This window comes from Artemia sp. Qi Xiang Cuo, chromosome 19 (genome assembly GCF_049724085.1).
Source record: "Artemia sp. Qi Xiang Cuo chromosome 19, ASM4972408v1, whole genome shotgun sequence".
NCBI lineage: Eukaryota > Metazoa > Arthropoda > Branchiopoda > Anostraca > Artemiidae > Artemia > Artemia sp. Qi Xiang Cuo.
The window spans coordinates 25,334,542-25,352,521 of record NC_142812.1 but is presented as its reverse complement, the minus strand read 5'-3'; the positions used below and the strand labels follow the sequence as shown (position 1 = coordinate 25,352,521).

Below are 17,980 nucleotides of genomic sequence, written 5' to 3'. Positions count from 1 at the left end.
GAGCTTCAAAGACGTCACAATCAACCTGACAAGTATATTCTACTTGCAATCAGTTTTTTTAGTCGCTATACATATGCATGTCAGTTAAAATCCCAGAGAGGTGTTGAAGTTGCTCAGGCCATTGAAAAGTACCATTGAAAGTATTCTCGAACAGGAGTAGTATAAAAAATTCGCACATATGACTTGATTTTATGTGCTTACCCTAATTGATCAACAGTACGATTATAGTTGATTTAACAGAAATCTAATACGTCATAGTCCGCTACAGGCATAATGTTCCGTGCTTGTTAGATGACCTATTCTAAAAGGAATAATAAGTTACCTTACATTGAAAAATAAGTAGGCTTGGCGACATTAGAAGTATAAAATATTTATTTTGTTTAAGCAACGCCATCATCGCTCATTATTAAAATATTAGAAAACGGACTTTCATAATTTGGATCATGATACAATTTACACCTTTGTTAAACAGTGTTACAAAAAAACAACAGCCAACAAAAATAAGAAAAATAAATTCAATGTTGGTGACACGGTTCGAATTAATAGAACAACTAATGTTTTTGAAAAGGGGACTTACTTGTTGTCCACTGAAATTTTCAAAGTGGCAAAAATCCTAGATACTAAACCCATAGCTTATCGACTGCGTGATACCAAAGATGAAGAGAGTCTCGGCGTTTTTTATGACTATTACTAGCAAAACGTTAAAAATGCCAGTGAAATCTCTCAAATTTAAAAGATATTAAAGACATGTACCCGCGTGTTTAAGAAACAGGTACTTGGTCTCTGGCTCGTATACAACTCCGGGGTTGATTATTGGATTGGTATTGAAGATTTTGACAAGGCCCAATGAGGTAGATGTAACTTTCATATCCAACGTTTCCAATTCTCTCTACACTGAATTTAATACGACAAGTGATTTTTGGACAAAACTCTCACCCTCCATCAAATTTGACGGTGCATATGAAGTGGCTCTTGTCGACTTTATTCTCAAAACTACCTATGACATCCTGAGAAAGTATCGTAAATATTAAATAAAAATTACGACCGTTTGAATTCGGTGATGAAGGTGCAATGGCAACTTTTGACTCTAATCAGTACCCTATTGCTAACATCCCCTACAGGGAATACAATAACATGCACGTACGGTGTAGATTTATCAGCAAAAAATTGCAACTCGAAAAAAAAGTTGTTTCACTTTCAATTACTCTAAGGATAAAATGAGACTTCATTTTAACAATAAATATGAGAATGAAATATTATTCATCAATAAGACTTTACGGGAGGGTATTGGTTTAAAATATCTTACTGTTCAGACTTGTAATGTCAGTGGTGGCGAAATTGCTATCTATTCAGACTATGTACCCAGCGTCTCCAGTGACACTTGTATAGTTTTTTATGCATCATTTGTGGAAACATCTTGGTTTGGTAATCCAAATGGTCCCCTCCTTCAAGTTCTTGAACGACAAACCAATCAAGAACACGTTCACCACTACAATATAAAGCATCTTCAGTATATTCCCGTGAACACTTCCTATTTGGAACTCTGTCAGTTAACACTAAGAACCGAATTAGGTGATCCAATAGCAATTTCAAAGGGCCTAGCAGTGATTACATGTCATTTTCGACCTATTGTCAACGACAAAGACAGTACAATCACCTAAAAAATGAACAATAGAAGAATTCCATTTGTTTGTCCCGATATCGACTGATATGTTGGTGCTTTGAGTCCACGTCAAATAGGCACTGGATTGGACTATTCCAAGGGGCGTACTACTATGTCTGGTTATTGTCTTAGTAGCTGGTTTGCTAAGCTTTTTCGTTCTGCACTACCCCTTGCCAGAAAATATCTTCTACCTGCTGCATCAAATTTTGCTGCCCCCACACTACATGACTTGGGGTTAGTGACGAATTTCAAGGAGAGTGTTAAAGAAAATATTAGATTTTCACCAAGAGCCGGTTGTGAACAATTAAAATCCCAACAAACTGGTTAGGGGTTGAAAATTATTCGTTCACATCATTCAGTAATCAGTCTCCACCCAGTATTGAATCAAAGTAAATCAACAAGTAATTTGATAAATAAAACAACACAGACCAATAAGCAGCAGCAACAGAAGAAAAAGAAAAAGATTTTTCGATCAAATAAGGAGTTCTTCTCTTGAGATGACTTATCTCCCCCACCCGGAATCATATCCATCACTCTGGTCCTCATTGAATCTATTCACTGCTGAAAATGTTGATGTCAGCGTCAAGTAGGGATACTATGAACAATTTCATCCTCACCACCCCCTCTTTGACAATAAACACTTTCAAAGATTTTCCAATGAAGACCAGTTAATTGATTTGTCCTCAAAATTTAGTGATCTAAACATTGTGATGAAGAAAAAGACAGATAATAAAACTCAAAACGCTGGCGATGGTCTCTACTATGAACACTGTATTCTGCATAACCTATTCAAACAACTTAACGTATTGATCAATGGGGCATTTATGAGCAATAGCAATAATTTATACAAATATGAAATCTACATAAACTTTAGGATTATGAAAATGAAGGTGTACAAGGAGATGAGAGGACAATCATCGGACTTTGAATATTGAACAGGTTTTGATACTGACAGTGATTTGACCACTGCAGTGACCCAGAAGTATCATCTAGTTTGAAAATTAAATCAAGAGATATTCAATATATCCCACTAGTTCCCCCCTACTATCAATATTGACATAAAGTTACAGATGGCCCCATCGAATTTCAGTCTGAGAAAAATACTTCCTGCAGAACATGATGCAAATTTCATTATTACATCGGTCAGAATCCACGTCCGGCAATAACAGGTTCTGAGCTCTGTTGCAGTTGCCGTTGAAAATCTAAGAGCCAACGGTCACAATATTTAACTTCTTGTTCTCCAGACAATCACCACTCCAAGACACAGTACAACCGTCTTTCTTAGCTATACCGAGTTATCGTTTATCAATGGATAAAGCCATTCCAAATTGGCTTTGCCCCGTCTGAAGAGCTGGAGTGCCGTTGGACACTGGACTGACTCCCCCCATGAGTTCAATCTTATCTGTTTATCTAGTCTTTTGTGCATAGTGTATTTTAGTCAACTGTACACTCTTTTGTTTGATAATATTTACTATAGAGCACTTTACGAGTTGACCAGGCAAGCCCTAGATAATGACTCTAAAATATTTGAAAATTTAAGAATTGAATCAATGTTTCAAAAAAATCATGTGGTTATTGTTTTAGAATTGTCAGGCACACATGGTATGACCATAGTAAGAACAGGGACTGTATGTGTAGAGTTTAAATTTGTTAATGCTCTGACAGAGAGTATCACGCTACTATCACTGAGCCACTTTGAAACCTATTGTGAAATCACACCTAACGGCAGTGTTCTACTCGGCCTTGCACCATGAACACAAAACAAATAATCAATGTATTTAGTATGGATCCATACATGTCCCAGTACAAGTCCTATTGCATACCTTCGGACTTCATTGAAAAATTCCAAGTGTTAAAAAGACCTTAATCATTGTTAATAGCAGTCCATCGACTTTGACGACCGGTTAGTTGCTAAGCCAATGACCTTTATCTTCCAAACGGCGACTACTATTGATTTTTTTGTTACTCTTAGCCTATCTTATAAATTCTACGTTCCATACATTAGCAACTTTATTTAAAGCTGTGGGGCAACCATTATTCAAAATCAACAAAGAGTACAGGATTTAGCGACTATGACATGTGGCTTTCATGCACTTCTCTTTTTCATGTTCAAATGTCGTGGCTACACCTACCAGCAGTTTCTCAACATCTACATTGACCTAACTAAATTGAACGACTTTCTAGTGTATAATATACTTACAAGGTTATTTAATATTTATTTTAGTGCCCGGATAATAAAATTTTATAAAGATTTATTTTAAATTTTTTATTCATAAAAAAAAAATTATCTACATGATAAAACGACTTTTCTACTCTTTAGATTTCATCCACTACTAGTTATTTGTCAAAAACAACTAGTGCTGGTAGATTATCTAAATTCACGGTGTACTGATCTTGATGTACTGCAATGTCAGGGTCACATTTTCTACAGTAGTGTGTGACTTCACTCTTGTCATATCTATTTGTAGATTCTAATAGACTTTTCTCAGAAAGTATAGATATGTCACATTAGAATTTGATCTTAATGTATTAACTTTAACGAAAAGTGACGTCAATTGTCGAATCACAGATTGTCAAAGCCAAATACAAATCTTAGTGAATCTCCACCAAAACTACATATTAGTCACAACAAATAGGAATAAACCAAAGTATTTTGTTGTTCAAACAGTTGAATCGTTGACCTGGTTCCTCCTCCCAGAACAATCTAACACCACGACGATACCAATCTCGTAGCACTAAACTAAAATCTCGGGTTGAATTCTTTCCAATCATACTGGGATATGTAGTCTCCCACTGCTTACATTTATCATAATGATAATTGGAGTATAGGTGGCCTCTAGGATGAGAGTCAAACACCTCTTCTAGACAAGAATTACAACCTTTAATTTGTACAGCATATCCTCTATGCAATTTACATGGGTTGCAGAATCTACACTTTTCATCATACTCCTCAATCATTGTGCAATTCTCACAAGATGACCAACTGCCCAGTGAGAAAATACATAGTGGACATGTATGGAATATTTCGTCATGTGTTAACACTCTCACTGCCACAATGAAACTGAGCTAGCAAAATCAAAAAATTGTCTGATATAGAGAGAGAGAGAGGATTAAATACTCATTTATAAAAATCTTTCTTATGAAAAAAAACAGTCCTAAATATCTAGAAACTAATGTTTAAAAGCATATCCACAATATCATTTTTCTGCGTTTTGATCAATATATTAATAAATTTTGCAAATGAATTTGTGCCATAATGTCGAATATTAATACAATAGTCTAATGATGGAGAATCAGTTTTCATTATATCGACAAGCATTCCCCGAGAAAATATCTTCCTTTGAATAGACAACTCTAGAAAATCATCATCTAAAATCAAATGGTTGTCCATAAAAATTAGATTCCTCATGATTCGATCTTTCTCGAATCTATCCATTTTTTAGGGTCCTAACTCTTTCACAACCAAATTCAGAATAATCAGAATCTCTTTTTGTACAAATAATATAATCTAGTATAATACAGAAAAAAAGAAAAAATACTATTGATTTAGAAACATTTTTATTGAACATAATTACAATAATAATATTCACTAATGAATTTTGTTCTCATCAATATATTTCGATAGAACATCTAATGCTGACCGAAGTTTATTTATATGGAGAATATTTACTTTTCCAGCAAAACACAGCTGTTCCTCCTGCTTGAATTTGATTAATGATATCACGTATCTAGCATACATAATGTCCCATTCAAGACATAGTTTACAGCCAGCAGTTATTTACACAGCCACATTGGTTAATCGGATATCTTTGCTACTTCTTCTGTCGTTTACATAATTAATCTACAATAATTTAAATTCACAAATAATTTTTTTCTCTCCAATAATCTCATCAAAAATAAAAAAAAAAAAACTATTATATTTTAATCAAATTAAATTAATAATATTAATTTTAGTGGAAAACATTAATTATATTAAAAAAATACTCACCAAACAAGTTATACTCATTCCTATTGGCACTGTGCGTAATGACCTGTAACTACTAGAAAAACCTGTTTGGTACATAGGACTCTCAGAATTCAATAGACCTATTCTACTTACTTTATTTCTATTGTGTATTCCAAAAAGTTTTAAAGAGAGGAGGGGTCATTAAATATTTAGAAGTTACTTTTTTTCAGCCCTTGAAGTGTTAACTTGTGACTTCATAAGAAATTGAATATAGCATGAACAGCTTTGCAAACAAAATTTATTTTAACTTGAGGAATAGCTTGTCTTGTTCTTTATCGGTAAACCCAGCCTTTTATGAAGTTGGAATAAACTTCAAATATTACATAATTTGAATACATTGAGAATTTGATGGGAGTATTCTCAAAAAGCAAAAAAACTGTTTAAAGGGAGCTTTTTAAAGGGAGGAGAGGTCACTGAATATTTGAAAGTTACTTTTTATTCCAACCCAACTTGCAAATTCACAAAGAATTAAATATAGCATACACAGTTTTGCAGTGAAAAATTAATTGAACTTGACAAATAACTTGTCTTGTTCTTTATTGGTTAATTCAAAATTTTACGTTTACCTATTTTTCAGTCGTCCTCTAGGCTTGTTTTTATCTTAATGAACAATATTGTCTGAACACAACCCTTTTTGTAGGTTCCACTTCAACTGAACCCCTTGCTACTGAATCCTCGTGCATCTGACCCCAGGTACAACTGAAAACCTGTGTCACTGAGCCTCCGTATAACTGAGCTCCCATGAAACTGGATCCTCGTGCAACTGAACCCTCGTGCAACCGAATCCTAAAAAAAAACTGAGCCCCTTTGTCACTGACCCCTCATGCAGCTCAACCCCCGTTTAACTGAACCCTTGTTAAGCTCAGCCCCTGTTTTTAAAGCTTTGTTCACTTGAACCCCCGTGCAACCGAGCCCCCGTGCAACTCAACCCTTGTGCAACTCAACCCTCGTGCAACTCAACCCCCGTATAATCGAGCCCTTGTGCAACAAAACCCCGTAAAACTTAATCCACGTGCAGCTCAATCCCCATTCAGCTCAGCCCTCACTCAAACTAATATCTGTGCAACTCAGCCATATTCAGTCAACCCTCATTCAACTCAACCTCAGTGTAATTCAATCCTTGCGCAACTCAACCCCCAATCGCTTCAATCCCCATTCTACTCACCTTCTATGCAATTCAACCCTCATTTAACTCAATCCTCTTTCAACTCAACCACACTCAACTCAACCCTTCTAAAATCTAAAGTTATACGACTACAAAATGCAATTCAGGCCGTTTTGACGGAGGTGACAAAAGCTGACTCGAGTGAAAAGGTCTTTCGTTGCTGGTTAATCCTTTAGTGTCTTTCCTTTAATACCGCTTCGATATGAAACAATTTTTCCAACCCCCCCCCCCCAGCTAAAAAAAACAATTTATTCTTCTGTTATATAAGTTTGAAAATTAACAGAGCGTTTTATACCCAGGACCCGAACACACTTGAAGGTTATGGTTGCAGAAATAGTTGTACCTAGGACAGAGAAAGCCCATAGTAGCCAAAATCTTAGACACATTTATAAAAAGCTATCTTATAAGAAAAATCATTCTGTTAATGCTGATTCAGGAATGACAGCTATTATCAGAATTGGTAGCATAAGTTTAGTTCGAAAATAATTTCTTGGAACTTTTAAAAAGAGCCGGAAACAGTTATAAGTCTCCTTTTTTCTGTTTTATTTCTCCATTACTGACAGGGGCAATAGAATATCACAGAGAGCTGTTTAATGTTATTTGGAAACTATTATTGGCATTTAAATCCTTTATGCAATTTTTTCATCTAAACATCATCATAAACTGCCTTATAGCACCAAAATTCATTTTAGTGTTATTATTGGAGTTTTAAGGCTTGAAAGTATAAAAGGTCCATTACTGAAATCTCCATGATCTAAAATCCTCATACTGGTGCTTAAAAACCCTCTTGAATATTCCCCTACCCAGTCACCTTTGTAAGTAGAAAGCAAAAAAAGTTTTGAAAAAATACCAAATGAAAAAATTCATCTGAACACAAAGCTGATTCGCTAATGATAGCAGCTATTTATTTTTATTTCAACACTAAAATTAACTATGAAACAAATTCTTAGAAATTACAAAAAAAATGCTTGATACCCAAACGTGTGTTCTTTTTCTTTCTCTTTTTCCCCAGCACTAGCCAGTCCCTGGGACATCAGAGGGGCACTGAAACGGATAACCTTCTGAGGCTCTTGGAATTAGTGTTTTATTTCCCCCACCCCATAAAAGTGTGCATTAACTGGTGACTGGTTTGAGTATAATAATAAGTATAATTATCGCTAATCAGTACTAGTTCAAGTATACTTTTAGGCCTTGGGTTGAGTTCAGTGAAACAGGGCTTGATTTAAATACAAGTTAGTTACATAAGGGTTAAGTCAAAAGAGGGTACATTTAAAAAGGGGTTCACTTGAACGAGGGTTTAATTAAATGGGATAAAATTGTACGCGGGCTTAGTCAAACGAGGGATCAGTTAGATGGGGTTGAGTCAGACGTGGGCTGAGCTGCACGTGGCCCAGTTAAATGGGGGCTCAGTTGCACGAGGGTTCAGTCAAATAGGATTGACTTGCACAGGAGTCTAGTTGCACGAGGGTTCAGTTAAATAGGGTTGAGCCGGTAGATCCAGCTAAACGGGGTTCAGTTTCTTTTTAATTTTTTTTTTTTTTATAAAGGCTGTAAAGCAAAGTCAGCAGAAGGGTGCATGTCTTGCCAATGACTCACCAAATATTGCCATGCCCCACGTTGGGGATCACGGCTCTAAATCTTTCCAAGTCAAAAACTTCTTCTGTTCAGAGTCTTAGAAACTCCATTGGAGATATAAAATAAATAAATGTTGCTTTTGTAGTTTTTTTTGTATGTTTTGCAAAGTGCAATTATGTTTTAACCAGAGTAATGAAAGCACAGCTATCTAGTATGCTGGATTGAAATACACAATTCCTTAATGCAATTCATCGTAGAGCTCCATAAAATCGGTGAAGCTCTTGAGATCATCAGCAGCTGGGCAGAATCCACATATGCAGCAAAAGTAACATCCATAGGTTCCTATAATTGAGACATTTAGAAATACTACATTGACTGCTGCCATATTCTCCGACCTGATAGTAACAATATGCACTCTTAGTAACATGTCTGAACCAATTTTACCACTCTATTGGCTATTTTAAAAGAAGAAATTAGACATTGCGTCTGCAGCAAGCCATGTTAAGGACCTTCTTATCCAGCTGAGTGTCAAGCGTCAGAAGAGTGATAGTGAGTTCACAAAACATTTGACGAGGTAACTAAAGTAGCAACCCAGCTAGATTTTAAAATTTCAGTCTCAAGGATAGCGAAAAAGCAAACAAATTGGGTGAATGTGCCATTCAGTCCACAGCAGTAATATTATAGACGGTCAGTTTTTATTCCTCTGTTGGATACGATTATTTCGGACTTAAAAAGCTATACTTCTGTGGACACCTTGGACACTTTTAAGCCCATTATTTTTATGATTTTTAGTTGTTTCAAAAAGAACAAATAACAGTTTGCTGATATGATTCATGACGTGTCAATATGACACTGGTCAGTAATCGGTTTCACTTCCCAATCGAAATGTGAATCTGCGTTGACCAGAGGTGCACATAAACCAGTGGCAGATCTAGGATGTTAGGAAGGGGGAGGGGGCCTGTTGCAAAAAAATTTCACTCTTAATCAAGACTACCGTACCTTGGTGATATTGAAAGTTGCATGCTTCTGCTTGTATACGTCATTTAGCTGTCAGCTCTGTAAAGCTATCCACAAAACCATATTATAAAAACGCTATCTATATTATACACCAAATTCCTGCCTCTTATTTCCAATTAATTTAAAAAAACTTTCCAAGAAATAAGTTTTTCAAAGAAAAGTAAAGGCCATTTTAAACTTAAGCTCAGGAGATACAAATACCTGTTAAAATTCAAACTCGAAACGACCAGAAATTACTATTAAAGAATAAATGAACCCCAAAACTAACAAAAATCAAATAAACAATCATAGCAAAAAACATACAACAAGTAATAAAATAAATGAATAAATAGATCTTAAAGCGAGTAATGCTTAGATTGAATATGAAAATCAAGCTTAAAACGAAAGCAAATATTTTGGCATTAAAGTATAAATGAAACTTAAAACGAACAGAAATTAAATAACAATCAATGCGAACAAACATATAATATATATTAATGTAAATTAATAAATAAATCTTAAAACGAGTGAAACTTAAATTGAATATGCAAATCAAGTTTGAATCTAATAAAAATAACTACAAAGAAGAGTTTGGGTATCGCCTCACTGCTGAAGCCTAAAACCTACTGCGTCATTGGAGCTTTACTGAAAACAATTTTTTCATTAATTAAAATTTTAGGGAATAAATATCAGCATATGTTCGGTAAACTCATTTGAATTTTTTTTTCAGTAAAGTACAAATTATATTCTGGCTTTTAGAAAGAATAAGGGTTTTGAACCCTACTCATATTAATTTATGCTCGTTTTGAGTTTGACTCTAATATTTATTCTAATATTTGTTCGTTTTGGGTTTCATTTATTTATTGATACTGATTTGGGGTAGTTGTATTCTTGGTAGATTATATGATAGTCCAGACGCCAGGTGTTGAAATTGTGAATCATACCACGACGGAATGGGGCTGCTACGAGAATTAGCCTACCCTCCTCCCCCTACCCTCCTCCTACCCTCCTAAATTGACCATGCGGATTCGAAAATACCAATGGCACTTGCTTGCGAGTGGTGGAACACTCCGAAACTGGACATTTTATTATATTTTGGTGTTTCATGCAAGAAAATGCATGTTCCACAAAGTTTGAGGTGCAGTTTTCCGCTCAAATAAAAATGCCTAGAAGCCATAGAATGTTTTCATAACAAACCAACACGATTAGTTAGAAAAAATGGCAGAGTTAAAAAAAAAATGGCAAAACTATATGAGTCTTGAACAGTCTTGGAAAGTATAAACAAAATCAAATTGAATTCTAGATATATAATGATATTAATTGTTGAAAGATCCATCAGTTCAAGATTTTTTTTTTCACTGTAATTTTATTTTCATTTTCAATGTTCTAAGAACTGGAAAATAATAAATTTGTAATATACGAGTAATTCGTTTTCAGTGAAGCACCAAAGCTTTAGGTTTTTACAGTTAAAGAAGGGGGCAGTATCCAAATTTTGTTTGTAGTGAAACTATATTTGTCTTGACTAATCTTGAAAAGAAGTAATAAATTAAACTGAATATTTGATGTATAATGATATTAATTGCTGAAAGCTCATCATTTCAAAATTTTACTGTAATTTTAATATCTATTTTCAATATTAAGTACAAAAGAAAACATTTGTAATATAATTTGTTTTCAGTAAAGCGCAAATGACGCAGTACGTTTCAGGCTTCTGCAGTGAGGCGATACTAAAACTCTTGTTTGTAGTTATTTTTATTTCATTTAAACTTGATTTGTATATTCAATTTCAGTTTCCCTTGTTTTGAGATTTATTTATTCATTTACATTAATATATATTGTATGTTTGTTCGCATTGATTGTTATTTAATTTCTGTTCGTTTTAAGCTTCATTTATACTTTAATAGCAAAATATTTGTTTACTGTCCGATTATTCTTGACTTTAAAAAACGGATCTAGAACTTTTAATTTAAATCGACTGAGGTTTGTTTCAAAGCCTATACGATTCCGTCTTTGATAAAAACCTTATATATGAACAATAGACAGCTTGCATAACTTGTGGACAGCGACTGACAACAATGAATGGATTGAAAAAATACCACCAATAAGGGGTTTAGACCATTTCTCTTTCTGACACAAAAGGATCACGACTGTTTGGAATTGACCTTAATAGGATTTTGTGTGCCTAAGCAATTTTACATCTATCTCAGAGTATGTATTTTAACCTTATAATTGGATAATTATAATAGATATCCTATGTGTTCTTCCCATACAAAACCCCTTCCCATAAATTAAAAACCCCCTTTAATAATTTATGCCCCAGGTCATAACTTACAACGCCTACCCCCGAGCCCTGGTGGGCTGTGTCGACACCGGAGTTTTTTGTTATCAGAACTTTGAACTATTTTAACAAAATGTCTATCTAAAAATTTGCATCGGATGCATTTAGGGCGTGGAGGAGGGGGGGGGGTGCTAGTTACCCTCCAATCTCTTTTGACTCTTAAAAAATGAACAAGAACTTTCAATTTTCACAGACCTCTCCAAAGTTTATACAAGCATCCCTTCCATAAGAAATATTTGGAAGGATTCGGAGAATCCTTAAATTACAACTCTTGCCCTGAGAGCTGTGGGGGAGTTGTCATCCTCAAAGACCTAATTTCCAGAACTTAAAACTACGCTTAAGAAAATGGCAGTCTCAAAATTTTTATTGGATGTGTTTGGGGAAAAAGTGGGTGTGAGAGGGGGGTTAGTTACCCTCAAATCACTTTTGACTATTAAAAAGGGCACTGGCCCTTTGAATTTCCAATCGAATGAGTCTGTTTTGAAGTTTCTACGACACTGCTTTCTATAAAAACCATATATGCCCCCAGGGCATAACTTAAAACCCTTGCCCTGTGGGTTGGGGGGGATTGTCCTCCTAAAAATTATATTTTATATCTGTAAATCAACTATGCTGAACGAAATGGCTATCTCAAAATTTTGATTGGATGTGTTTGGGGGAATAATGGGTGTGGGGGGGGGGCTAGTTGCCCTCCAATCACTTTCGACTACCCTATGAATTTCCAATCGAATGAGCCTGTTTTGAAGTTTCTACGACAACGCATTCTATAAAAACCTTAAACGCCCCAAGGTCATATCTTAAAACCCTTGCCCTGAGGGTTGTGGGGGAGTGTCCTCCTCAAAAACATATTTTCTATCTAGAAATCATTTACGCTGAACAAAATGGCTATCCCAAAATTTTGATTGGATGTCTTTAGGGAAATGATGGGTTCGGGGGGGGGCTAGTTGCACTCCAATCACTTTCGACTATTAAAAATGGCACTAGCCCTTTAATTTCCAATTGAATGAGCCTGTTTTGAAGTTTCTATGACAACGCCTTCTATAAAATCCTTATATGCCACCAGGGAATAACTTAAAACCCTTGCCATGAGGGTTGTGGGGGAGTGCCCTCCTCAAAAATATATTTTCTATCTGGAAATCAACTACGCTGAACAAAATGGCTATCTGAAAATTTTGATTGGATGGGTTTGGGGAAATAATTGGCGTGGGGGGGAGGGGGGGGGGCTAATTACATTCCAGTCACTTTCTACTATTAAAAAGGGCACTAGCCCTTTAATTTCCAATCGAATGAGCCTTTTTTGAAGTTTCTACGACACCGCCATCTATAAAAAGCTTATATGCCCACAGGGCATAATTTAACACCTTTGCCCTGAGGGTTGTGGGGGATTATCCTCCTCAAAAATATATTTTCTATCTGGAAATCAACTAGGCTGAACAAAATGGCTATCTCAAAATTTTGATTGGATGTGTTTGGGAGAATGATGGGCGTGGGGGGCTAGTTGCCCTCCAATCACTTTCGACTATTAAAAAGGGCACTAGCCCTTTAATTTCCAATCGAATGAGCCTGTTTTGAAATTTCTACGACAACGCCTTCTATAAAAACCTTATATGCCCCCAGGGCATAACTTAAAACCATTTGCCATGAGGGTTGTGGGGGAGTGTCCTCCTCAAAACTATATTTTCTATCTGGAAATCAACTACGCTGAACAAAATGGCTATCTGAAATTTTGATTCGATGTGTTTGAGGAAATGATGGGCGTGGGTGTACGCTTCAATACACTACCAGACCCCTGTCATGACCGTGGCAACCAATATTGCGATCTCAATTTGCAGACTAATGTTCTTCTTCTTAAAACCCTATTTCAAAGCACCTTATGGCTTCCTTAAACTGCTTTTTATCTTTTTGCTGCATTCAGCTTCTTTACTAGCAATATTACCCAGGTAAGTGGACCTATCCACTTGATCAATTTTCTCGTTACCCAACATCATCTGTTCACCCTAATAAACTCCTATTCTAACAAAGGTGCCTGAGCTTTTTAGCATTAATGTTCAAGCGTAGTCTTTCACTTTGAATTTTCAAAACCTCCAAAAATTCATTAGTTTTCATTAAATTTTATTTAGGAAAATCAACTCATCTCCATATCTTTAGTCTAGGAAAGTTTTACATTCCCATTTAACTTAAATGGCAATAAAGCACTAGAATACTTGCTGTTGTTCTTCTTATTTATGCTGCAAGAAAAAAATATAACGTATGTTTAGTTTTAGACGATCAAGCATTAGGGTACTGAATCTATTTTCGGCCCTGAAAGACAGTTTTGTTATATTACTGGACTGCACTTGAAAATTGACAATGATTCTACTATTCTTTTACCTACTAATCCTTTATCTGAAGCAGTCGGTGCACCCCTTTAAATCAGTGTTTCTGCATTTACCAGAAGGAATGAGTTCTTCGTGACTCAGGAGTCACCGATATTCTGAGTAGGAAAGTGTTTGGATGGTGGTAATCAATTTGAGCCCCGGACAATGATACTATAAATAGTGAATTGTTAAGTAAATGAATTTTTACATATAAACTGTCACAGAAACTGGCCTGTCGAATGAGTTCCTTCTGAAGTTTCTGCGTCAACTCCTTCCGTGCGAAGCACCTGTGAAAAAATTCAAATACTAATAATGCATTAAGTCCACCTTTCTCTTCACTTTGACATCGTTTAGCGCTGCCAGTGATAATAACTGAATCAATTTATAATCATAGTTTCTATGCTTACCAGAAGGAATAACAGAGCCATGAATCTTATCTGCCCACCCAGCATAATGTCTTAAACAGCCAATTGAAAACTCTACATCTTCTTGAGATTCGGCTAAAGGCTTTCCGTTGTGAAGGGTCTCAAGTCGGGCTAAATAATCTTTATCTCGTGAGGCCAGCTCAACTAGCTGAAAATGTAAGTAAAATAACGATTAAACATATGAAAAAAGCTGATCCATTCTCCAATGCACGTTTTTAGTCTTAAGACTACGCAAGTTTTGTTTGCAAATGCAAATAGGTGCTTATATGTTTGTCCTAATGCACTACAGAATCTGTCAAGAACTTTAAACAGTGTATAGTCAGAGAGCCACTTGTGAGCTACTATCTGTGAACAGCAGAGTGATTGACAATGGAACACGGGGTAATCACTAGCCTTGATTACTGATACGAGCGTTGCATACTCGACCAGGGGGTGCTAGTTTTAAAAATTTGAAAAAGAAATCACGTTTTTGGTTCTTAAGACACATTTCGTAAAAATGTTCAACAAAGATCAAGCAGCTCTAACGATAGTCAGAGTCTGCATAAAAATTTCCACTTCTGATGAGCATCATTATTTTCATCCAGTCCTGATACCCTCCAGAGAGAAAGACACTGAAAGATGCTTGCAGCACACGAAATAAGTTTTCAAATTCGTAAAATAAAAGTTCTATCAGTTTCACTTTTGCCTTGAAAATTGATAGTATCACCTTCCAATCATTTAGCTTGAGTGTGTACTTAAAGATACTGCAAATTTGTGTGGAGATTCTCGTGTTCGTGGCAACCACAACAGTTCTTTAAGCAGATCATATAGCCTTCTATGTCACAATAACAACATATTCTATTATATCCTCGACTATTAGTTCACTAAAGAGTGTTTACTAGAAATCGAGAGAGTTCATTTAGGTTCTTCCTTTATTGCTTTCAATAACCTTATGCCTCATGTTACTGTGGAAAACCAGACCGAGGATCAAGTGATGGCACACTCTGCTGGACCAAACCAGGATGGATGCACGATACTGTTTGTGAATTTCCTCACTACTATCACTAAAAAGTTGAAACCATAAAATTGTGACAAGTAAAATCTAAGAAAATTAAATTTTGCCCCAGACGACCTGGCAATCGTTGTGATTTCAGTGTCATCTTGGAGAAGTTGGTGTCACTACGTGGTACCTTTTTGCACCCATAATGCTTACAAGCATAGCTATTTTTATTTAATGATATTAAAAGCTGTTCTCTTTCTAAAACTACAGCTAAATAAAAGAGTTATTCATTAAAAATGATGCGTGAATTTAAAATTTACAGGGAGTACAGATTAGCTTCCAAAGGAGGAGACGTTAACTATGAGCAAAAAATGAAACAAAGATTAACGGAAATCACAGTGTACAAAGATATCGCAACTAAAACTAACCGAAATACCGCAAACAAGAGTGGCATTTTCACCCCTGTAAATACCAGAAGGCTAGGGGCATTTGTGCTTTACTGAAAAATGAATTGTTCGCCTAAACGGAAAGTGCTGCTTAATCAATGTTTGTACTTGTACTATAGACAGTAATATCAATAAGGTATTTTTGGATTTGTAATCCGCAGAATCGTTTTGCCACAAATGCTGAAAATTTTGCCACAAATACTGACATGCTGACAACAGCATGAGTATGCTGTTGTCAACGCTCAAACCCCCGAAAGATTAGTCAGATTTTGTGTCCATCTGAAATTTTTGTAAGATATAAACCTAGTAAAGACCGACCCATAGCTAGCAGCCATCACGACCGAACCTACACGATGAGTATTCACAAAATAAGCTAAAGATAATTGTGTTTAAAGATGCGTTGTTCTAGATATAACTTGCTTGAATTGATTTTGTGGGAAAGAAATTGATCATTCGTTATTTGTGTTCACATAAATAGGCTATTTCAAGATTTTATTTCCAAGCGCGATAGGTTCAAACTCAACATTCTTTCAGATCGTCATTCAGACCAAGGAACATGTCTTGTGGCAAACGTATTTATGCTCAAGACTTCGGTTAAATTTCACAGAACCTAGCTCCAGGACACCTCACTAATCTCTGATAGTTGGTCAATAGTCTTCCAAAGGTCTGTAAGCCCAAGCTCTCAAATTTTTTCAACATTTTCATTATTTCGGACGTTCAAAGCAAGATTTGATTTCAATAGACATGGTACCACTTTTAAAACAAGCAAATAACTCACGCACTTAAGTTTTAACCTACCGTCTTCCTTCTCGGCTGTTTTCAACGGTTTTTGCATCCCTTTTACCGATTGGAATAAAATATCACAGCTGGACGTTGTGATCTTAAAGTTACCATCAGAAAGAAAAAATAATGTCACAGCCGCGGTAGAAAAAACGCTCTCTGCAGATGACCACAATAAGCCAGGTTACAACACACTTGGCACTGAATTGGCAATGAGGTGTGCTATATGTGCCTAGGAGCATACATGCGTCACGGACGCTCATATATATATATTTATATATATATATATATATATATATATATATATATATATATATATATATATATATATATATATATATATATATATATATATATATATATATATATATATATATATATATATATATATATATATATATATATATATATATATATATATATATATATATAAGATAAGATAAGTTTTATTCTTCATTAAATACACATACAATATTACATGTTATTAATCCCTCAAAGGCTCATTGGTCTGTACAAAGAGGGACGACATATGAATTACATACTCAGAGATAAAAAACAAAAGAAAATTTAAAATGATCACTTACTCACATATGAAGGAGAAGAAAAAAGAAAATATAGATAAACTGGAAACTATAGAAAAAATTCGAAGAGATAAACTAAATTTATTAATTATATTAAATAGACTCAAAAAGAAAATAATAATAATAATAATAATAAAAAAAAAAAAAAAAAAAAAAAATATATTATTATTACTATAAGCGAATTCATATCGTTGAAACATAATTATGTGTATTGTCAGGTAGAACCAACATCATAATAGCTGTTACGATATTATTCATAGCTCATATCCAAGATATTAAAATATCATAACTTAAGCCATGTGCAGCCCTTTTAAGCATGTATTTAAAGCTATATAAATTCCAGTTCGATCAGCTCTACTTCTTTCTGAGGCTAGATAGCAAAATTGAGGTTTATGGGTTAATTCAGTCATAAGGCTTATAATTATTGGACTGTAATAAAATGGTACGAAAGCAATAAAATTTAACTCGTCTTCATGAATGCTACTCCTTAGTGAACTATACAAGTTTCAGCAATAAATATTGATAGTCATACCTGAGGCCTGGGAGTCATAGCGCAGAGAAGACCACCATAAAACAGAACTAAACATTCAGGGGACATCAACTCAACAAAAAAAAAAAAAAAAAAAAAAAAAAAAAAAAAATATTCAGTTTGATTCTTAACTAAATGGT

General features: G+C 35.0%; 1 protein-coding gene across 4 annotated transcripts in view; it reads right to left on the bottom strand.

The window, feature by feature from the left end:
* The window catches only part of LOC148940654 (aldehyde dehydrogenase family 1 member B1, mitochondrial-like), a 136,644-nt gene that overhangs the window by 36,159 nt on the left and 82,505 nt on the right, over window positions 1–17,980 (bottom strand). For all 4 annotated transcript variants that reach the window (XM_089105382.1, XM_089105384.1, XM_089105383.1 and 1 more), the window contains one exon: window positions 14,508–14,673. In XM_089105382.1, the coding sequence (XP_088961508.1) occupies window positions 14,508–14,673 (166 nt within the window). The remainder of the gene's footprint in view (window positions 1–14,507; window positions 14,674–17,980) is intronic.